Source organism: Aplysia californica, unplaced genomic scaffold (assembly GCF_000002075.1).
Source record: "Aplysia californica isolate F4 #8 unplaced genomic scaffold, AplCal3.0 scaffold00072, whole genome shotgun sequence".
Taxonomy (NCBI): domain Eukaryota; kingdom Metazoa; phylum Mollusca; class Gastropoda; order Aplysiida; family Aplysiidae; genus Aplysia; species Aplysia californica.
This window is the reverse complement of record NW_004797342.1, coordinates 1399172-1408047: the sequence shown is the minus strand read 5'-3', so window position 1 is coordinate 1408047 and position 8876 is coordinate 1399172. Positions and strand designations below refer to the sequence as shown.

At 40.3% G+C, this 8876-nt stretch overlaps 1 protein-coding gene across 1 annotated transcript in view; it reads right to left on the bottom strand.

Moving 5' to 3' along the window:
• LOC101851179 overlaps positions 1-8876 on the bottom strand; it is a gene marked incomplete at its 5' end in the record, with an annotated part of 28104 nt that overhangs the window by 5577 nt on the left and 13651 nt on the right. Inside the window, 3 exon segments of the mRNA XM_013080052.2 lie at positions 1717-1767; positions 3194-3307; positions 8211-8404. Of these exon segments, the coding sequence (XP_012935506.1) occupies positions 1717-1767; positions 3194-3307; positions 8211-8404 (359 nt within the window).

Sequence of the window (8876 nt, the reverse complement as noted above, 5' to 3'; positions counted from 1 at the left end):
ATTATTGTTATTATTAATATTATTAGTATTACTATTATTATAATTATCGTTGTTGTTGTGTTATTGATTGTTATTATTACTATCATCATCATCATCATAATTATCATCACCATCATCATTATCATCGTTATTATTATTATCATCATCATCATTATTATTATTATTATCCTTTTTATCAGTATTATCACCATTATTATCAGTACGGTAAGACAATAACTCACCGGGCGTTCAATTCGGGCTGTACAAAGGCTGGTGTGAATGACCGGACCAGCTGTCGAAGCAAATTGCTGAGAAAATATGAAATCGGATCAGAGCCTTTGCCCTTCGCAATACGGCCATGCATGGAGTTTACCCCCAAATTATTATCAAGTGTGAAAGCAATTACTCCGCTGTCGGTCACAGACTGAGGCCCTATACCATAGATACCATAGATTTGAACTATAATAAATTATTCTTGGTGATGGTTGCTGCTCTTTGCTCTTTGTATATAAGAGCAGATCTTCTCACTGTTTTTTTACTCTCTCTCTCTCTCTCTCTCTCTCTCTCTCTCTCTCTCTCTCTCTCTCTCTCTCTCTCTCACACACACACACAAACTCACACACACAGGCATACACGTATGTGTATTGTATTCATAAAGAGTGAGTATAGACTAAGCATAATCAAATGCAAAAAGGAGCATGCACACACAAGTTTTCACTAATGCTGCCTCTTTAACCGCAACTGTCTGTCTGTCTGTCTGTCTGTCTGTCTGTCTGTCTGTCTGTCTGTCTGTCTGTCTGTCTGTCTGTCTGTCTGTCTGTCTGTCTTTCTGTCTGTCTCTCTGTCTGTCTCTCTCTCTCTCTCACTCTCTCGCTCTTTCTCTCTCTCAATCATTCCGCAACTCACTGATTCACTCACTCACTCACTCACTCGTCCACTCACTACTAACCAACCTACCAATCCGTTAAATCACTCATATATTTAATCGTTCAATCATTTATTCACTCACTCAAACACTCATTCCTTCAACCATTAATTCACTCACTTATACACTTACTTATTCTCTCATTCGCGTATTCACTTATTCTCTTCACTACTATCTCGCGCACATACTTACTTACCCCCTTCACGTTGATTCTGTTCTACTCATTTTACGAGTACAAAAAGTTCAAACCATTCCTTCTGTTATCCTTATTTCTCAGCTCTAATTTAGCCGTTGGCTTAACTATTTGCATCTTTTCAATGATTTATGAATTTAAGAGTGTATGTGTGTGTGTGTGTGTGTGTGTGTGTGTGTGTATGTGCGTGTGTACATGTGTATGAGTGTGTGTGTGTGCTTGCGTGAGTGTGTGTGTATTTGTGTGTGTGATTTTACATATTACGTGTGATATGTGTTTGCATGTGACAGACAGATATGCATGCAAATTACATGTATTTATCAATTTGTTTAATTGTATGTATTGTGCATGTTATGTGCATGTGCATTTGCACACCCAGGATCTTTTGTTTGTATAGGACGGTTCGGCCTATTATTGGGATGATTTTGGTGTATTATTGTTGTTGCATGTAGGTTGGTGTGTATTTGTGTAAGTATGTGGGAAGTGGTGAGTTAAGTATGTGTGAGGAACTAACATAATATTCTGTTTCCTTCTTGCTATCAACATTACTGTTCTTAAAAGCATAGAGAAAAAATGATTTTTTATTGCATGCAGTAATGTTGGTACAATGAAAACGTACAGTGAATGTTTGTGTCTTCCGTCGTAGTCGTGACGGGCATAACTGTCGTATCTGCAATATAGAAAAAGTAAACTACATTTGAACTTGTCCAAGACCATCATCCACTGTCTAAAAGAAAAGTGGTCTTCTCCAAAAGGTGGTCCTCTATGACAGTGTCATTATGATACTATTTAAATATCTCAAATGGGAAGAGGGTCGATTAAGCAGCAGGTAGTTTTAAACAGGTGGTAATTAGTGCACGTTCAACAGTATTACAGTCTGAAGCGGTCTACAGCAGAGTGCAGACATAACAACCACTGTTCTGAGGATTGGTTCTCTCACGCTTCACTGCCCGGGAAAAAGACTTGGGGCTGGAGGAGAACTAAAGGCCTTGGCTTAAGAATGCTAGGCCACACGGTCTCCCCCCTCGACCTCATCAGTATTAACACTTTATGTACCAGAAAGCCTCTTTTACTGACAACTGAGGCCTTGGCTTTAGAATGCTATGCCCACACTGTCTTTACCCTCGATCTCATCGAGTTAACATTGTGTAGCTTAAACATACAAAATCCTCCAGCAGTCTGTTCCCTTGAGCTGAGACTAACAAAGCAAACAAAAAAAACCCAACAAACAAACAAATAAAAACTCAGTCTAGTTCATGTACTTTTGGACTGGAAAAACAATGTCCAAGCGTGCTGTCAGCAAAACAACTTATTGCGACTATTTACGAGTTGGTTACAGAGAGAGGGGTTGTTGAACAGATATATCAAGGTGATGGAACATATTTTTTTTAATACATGTAGTTAACAAAAGAGAGAGAGAGAGAGAGAGAGAGAGAGAGAGAGAGAGAGAGAGAGAGAGAGAGAGAGAGAGAGAGAGAGAGAAAGAGAGGGAAAGAGAGAGAGAGGGGCAAACAAAAAAGGAAAGAGAGAGAATGGGGGTCGGGGGAGGTGATTATTTGGATGGTACAGGTGGGAGAGAATAGTATCTCTCCCTCTGTCTGTCTGTCTCTCTTTCTCTTTTTCTCTCTTTTTCTCTCTCTCTCTCTCTCTCTCACTCTCTCTCCATTTTTTCTTTCTCTTTCTCTCATGTGCACATACACACACACACACACACACAAACACACACACACACACACACACACACACACACACACACACACACACACACATGCACACACACACACAAACCTATATGCCTTTAGACTCATACAAACTCAAAATCAGTTCTTCCTACACGCTTTCTTTTGTCTCAATTTCCTAGAACACAGAATTAGACTGTCATAGTCACAAACACATACTAACTCTCAGGAATAGAAAAAAATAATACACCATAACAGCAACAGCAACAGAAGAAATAACCCGAGGAAAGCAAATACATTTATTACGTTTTTTTCATACAAGAACTGTTTCAACAATCCAATCTCCAGCACATCCTTAATTAATTTCCTAGAGATGTCACAAAAGAATCGTACCGAAAACAAAAGTTACGAGTGTACCTTTTGGCCTAGAGCTGGTTTCCTTTTGTTTGTTCCCATCTCCCATGGAGAACAGCCATCCTGAACAAGGTAATAACGAGGCCTTCAGGCTGTGAGGCTCCTGCTTGGAATGCACTGAGAAAGGGGGGGGGGGGGAACCAATTGGCATACCAATGAGTTTATGCTTTTCATTACATGTAATTTGTCGGGGGGGTTAATTTAATCTCACTTTGTCTTACTTTTCATTTATTAATTTATTTGTCGATTTTTCTAAATTTATTAACTTATTTGTTTATTCAGTCAGATCATGCATCCATTTATTTATTTATTTATTTATTTATTTATTTATTTATTTATTTATTTATTTATTTATTTATTTAATATTTATTTATTTATATTCATTCATTCATTTAGTTAATTGATCAATTTTTAAAAAGATCTATTTATATATTTATGTACTTAATATAAAGTTTATTAACGCAATTTTATTCGTTCTTGTAGGTCTTTACTCACTTACTAAAATTTACTTGCCTTTGAGCTGGACAGAGATTTGGGGAGAGATTGCATTTTCTTCTCATTCAATTATTTTGTTTTGTTTGTATTTTGCATTTTGGGGAGGTTTTTCCAAAAAAAAGTTTGTGGTAAGATTGGCGTGTGATGCCGAGGGGATGTGGTTGGGAGATTAAACTGATAACAGCCTATAGTGCCTTTCTCAATCATAGACCTTACGAACAGGCTGCTCCTCCTGTTTGTTTGTAGCTACTCTTCAAGACATCCTCTCCTCACTCCCAGGCTCTCTTCCTTCTACGAAATTGCAATAATATTTCAGATTTCGCGTTTCTTCTGTAAAATTTGAGCGGAGGTTTCAACGACTTCTAAGTAGCTAGCTGCTTAGTACCAATCAAAAGGAATGGACGTAATTTTCGTAATTTTCCAACTTAGAACATTTTATTCATATTTTCTGTCTAACCATAACCCGCACCCCAACCTTTACCCTTATCACCCGAATCCAGAATGTGTGGATCAAACATTCAAAACGTGGAAGATTGTCTGGGTCTTTTTTTCTTTTGGATTGTTCTTTTGCTTGGTCTGTTCCGTACTTCTGTTAAACACGTTTAAACCCCCGGAGCGGTGCTACTGACTAAAGTGTCTTTAGGTCATCCCCAAAGGGAGGACATTAACATGTTCTTAAGCTCAGTAGAATTGTAAATGGGCTGATTCATCAATGTCATGCTCAAAACTGTGCCTGAACTGCATTCGGGGAGCTGCTTTTTTTCCTAATCTTTACTATCGTCATTTTCTTCTACTTCTTTTGTATGTTTGTCATTCTCTTGTGACCTGCTATGTCCGGGGTGCCCTGATACTGATAGTCGAAGCAGACTTTGTGCTGTTGAGGCTAGAGAGGTGAGAAGAGTAAGTCTTCTCTGTTGACATCCACCCCTTGGCGCTCATATGACCTTGTGCAGTTGCGAGAGCCATAAAAACTCAACTAAAAGTAGCCTTAAATACGTTTTTGGGGGAAGGGGCAGAGGTGGTTTTTGCTTTCCACTTTAGAATTTTGTTCTTGTAGTTTTCTTCTAAAGAGGTCTTGGGGCTAAATTTTGGGGTTCACATTATCAATTCGATGAAAAGAAAACATGTACACACTAGGACGTATAATGATCAGTCAATGTGGGGTAAAGGTCTACGATACAGCCTGGAAATCCCGACTTTTTCTTTCTTTCTTTTTTAAAAAAAAAGGGTTATGGTTAAAGTGCATCGGTTCTAATACCCCATCTCACTTAAACAGTAGAAAGATTTTTTTTTAATTGACGTCAACAGGGGGCAGAGGGAAGAAGTGATTTACTTGGGGCGCCCTCCTACGACCTGCACTGTTAACCGTCAAGCATACAAAGAGAAATACAAAGGAGCACGCCACTGAAACACATTCCTGAAAGCTTACCGCAAACGTTTACCCTGCAGAGCGAGGAAGGCCAGCCACACACACTGTCCTACATTACAATAATAGCGCAGCCCTCTGTCAATTTGTCCTAAATTTTCGAATGAACTCGACTGTAGTCAGACACTGGGCTTTCAAGGCGAACCACCTCCATCTATTGACTATTTCAGGTGTTTAGAACCAGAAGCCGGAGACTGCGGAGAGTGAACGACACACATCTAACTCTATCAAAAGCACACGTACTCAAACTAGCTGAATGGCAGGCACGTCCAGTGCGAAATGCGTGTTCCCGCACATTGATGTACTCATGTTTGAGAGTTAGTTTACTTTAAGTAAGAGTGTTACGGCAGTTGCAACGCAAATAAGTATAATATACATGTCAAAGATCTATGGGGTGTTATATAGTGAGTAACATACAAAGAAAAGAAGGATGAGAGATAAGGACGACAGCTCTAGATTTTTTTGGATAGGAAAGAAGGAGCAAACCAAAGCAGAGCAACCGCCAACGACCTGCAAGCTTGAAAGGGAGAATGATAATGTACAAGGTTAAGTCGTGGGTTGAAGTGTATGAGCACGATGGTGGCCACATTTTGGAAATGTGGAGACAAGGAGTACTGTAGGAACACGACTTACAGGAAGCACACGGAGGGGATGATCCTACCATCAATCACACACACACACACACACACACACACACACACACACACACACACACACACACACACACACACACACACACACACACACACATACACACACACACGCGCGCGCACACACACACACACACACATATATATATATATATATATATATATATATATATATATATATCTATCTATCTATCTCTCTCTCTCTCTCTCTTTATTAAATATTAAAACAAACACACATGCAGAAATACACGGAGAAAAAAAAGAAACATGAGTGAGATGGGGAGAAGGAGAGAGAGGGAGAAGGGAGACTGGAAGAGGGAGAGACAGAGAGGGCGAGGGAGGGGGGGGGGTGTAAAGAAAGAAAGAGAGCGAGAAAGGGAGAAAGAAAGAACAGAGACAGAGAGAGAGGGGGAAGGAAAGAGAGAGAGAGAGGGAGAGAGAGAAGGGGTGAGAGAGAGAAGGGGAGACAGAGAAAGAAAGAGAGAGAGAGAGAGAGAGAGAGAGAGAGAGAGAGAGAGAGAGAGAACGATAGAGACAAAGAGACTTCCTGCCTTATTAACTGATAAACAATAATTCTCTGCCAACAGTGAAAGAGTCAATAGTTCATAATGTAAACTGCACTATTATTTACTTTTATTAGGCCTACATAGTGTTTTTGGTCAAAGACATCAGCAATTTAAGTCCAGCAAAACTATGGATTCAGTAGCATAATGATCATTGTTCGGCAACACATCAGGCTATTGAGACACATAGAAGAAAAGAAGAGAGACAGAGAAGAGAAATGTCAGAGAAGAGAAGAGAAGGGAGAGAGAGAGAGAGAGAGAGAGAGAGAGAGAGAGAGAGAGAGAGAGAGAGAGAGAGAGCAACATCTTACCTCAAAAATGTCCTGACTATTCAGACATCCAGCCTTGTAAAAAGCTATGAAGATTCCAGTTTGAATATCTTCTTCCCCAGTCTAAAATCACAATGCGTTCGTCGCAATAACAGGCCTCTTTTCGACTCAAAACTCGAAACGTGCACTCAAGTCACAGAATGAGGAAAACAACATTTGTTATGCAGGCAACTGGGAGATTTTTAACGCCCAAACGGTCAGACTAACCGTTGGAGTTTGCAGACGTGAAGTGGAGGACCGACCGTGCCTTGCGTTCGTTTACCCTCCCATGACAGCAAACTGTTGAAGCGTAGTTTGCGAGGCCCCGCACAGCTTCAGGAAAACACCACTTGCCAACATAATAACAGTCGCAAGAGCACACTTCTGCACTCTTCCCGTCCACCGGCAATGCCCTGCTTTTGGTCTACGGCGCACACACTTTGAAAAGGATTCTAATTTTAATAAACCTAGTCTCAATGCAGTGTTGTTAGAATTAATCTGTACACATGTATTTTGATCTTTCTTTTTTTTCATTTCGTCACACCCTGATGCGTGTCGTTCCGACTTTCCGTGCTGAATGAACTCTTGAAAGTTGCGTTACGTCAGAGAAGCATGAAAAGCCAGGCCTCACCCTCTTTTAATATTATGCGTGGGAAGTAGGTGTACCGTATAAATTAGGGCAGTTCCTTGAGGGCAATGACGAAATATAAACAGGCAGAGGTGTGTCAAATAAGTATTAGATCGCTCACAAGTGCAGTTTGAACCGAATAAATGTTCGGAGGGTATTATGTCAAACATGCAATGCTTAAAAAATGAAAGAACTTTATCTAGACCAAGTACAAACTCCGGAGACAGTCATCTTGCCAGGATTGTAGTGGGTAGTTTAGGTTATGGGCAGGTAGACAGCAGGACATCTGTAATTACTTTTGGCAATAGAAGAAATCGTTGCAATGGCAGCCCTCTCTCGTATTCTGCCACAATTAAAACGTCCATCACTGTACACAACTTGTAATGCCCAAAGGGCGTCTATCACTGTTGTGAACGTACAGTAATACCCTTATCTCCTTCCAAAGTGTCCCATCTTCGCTCCCTGGTTTGTGTCAAAACCATATTTTTTTTCTTTTCCTCGGTTACTTCGTATACATTTTTTTTAAACTTGTTTTTCCCATGTTGATCTTTTGGTCCATTTGTTTGAGACTCATTTTCCTTTAGTTATTTTGGATTTTTGTAGTTTAAAATGTTGTCATAGACTTATGTGTTCATATATGTGTGTGAATGGGTGTGCGGGTGTGCGTGTATGTGTTTCTGCGCGTGTGTACTAAAGGAGGGGAATTTTTTTTGTTTTTCAACAAGATGAACAGCATCACGATTGTATTATCGTGAGCAACGATGAAGGCTGCCTATGCTAAAATCTAAAAAGGTGTATTGTTGATCTCATGTTGTTTAAGGGGCTCCATAAGATGTCCATCCACTTATCTCTGTCCTGTTCAAAATGCCTTCTAAACCCGACTTCCCATCTCATAAAGAACCTTATAGTGTTAAAAGCGGCGTTAAAATCATATCATGTACTTTACCTACCGTGAAACGAGAGCCAAAAACGTAGCGGATACACGCGTTTAGAGGGCGAGAGCTCAATATCCACCTGTCCACAACGCATCAGACTGTGTAGTCGATCCATTCCACACAACAAACGAGGGGCGAACGCATGTCCCTCACCATCACAGGCACGCCCTGATACAACCAGCCCACCGTCACACTGTTCCCTGCCACCTCTAGGGAAAGGATAAGAGATCATGGAGTATTAATATTCATTTTTTTTATATTTTTGGGAGGGTGGTGACTACATTTACTTATGTTAGGATGCTGTGTCATTAGCTGCTAATTTGTTTTTTCTAGTTCTACAGAAAGAGCAATGGAAAGGAAGATCATTGGCATAGGAATACAAGACCAAATAAACCCCACAAAAACACGCGAGAGAAAACAGGAGTGACAGATATCCCCAAATTTACACTACAACAAGATGGAAATGGGCTGGCCACATCGGCAGAATGAAGGACAACAGAAGGTCAAACAAAAGTGTACGAAATGGAGACCAAAAACTGGAAAAAGATCCCGAGGAAGACCAAAAAGAAGATGTCAGGACGACATCAAAGAAAGGATGGGTGCAACCTGGACACGGAAGACAGCTGACAAAACAAAGAGTAGAGGTCGTTGCTCGAGGGCTACATCCTGCAGAGGACGAAC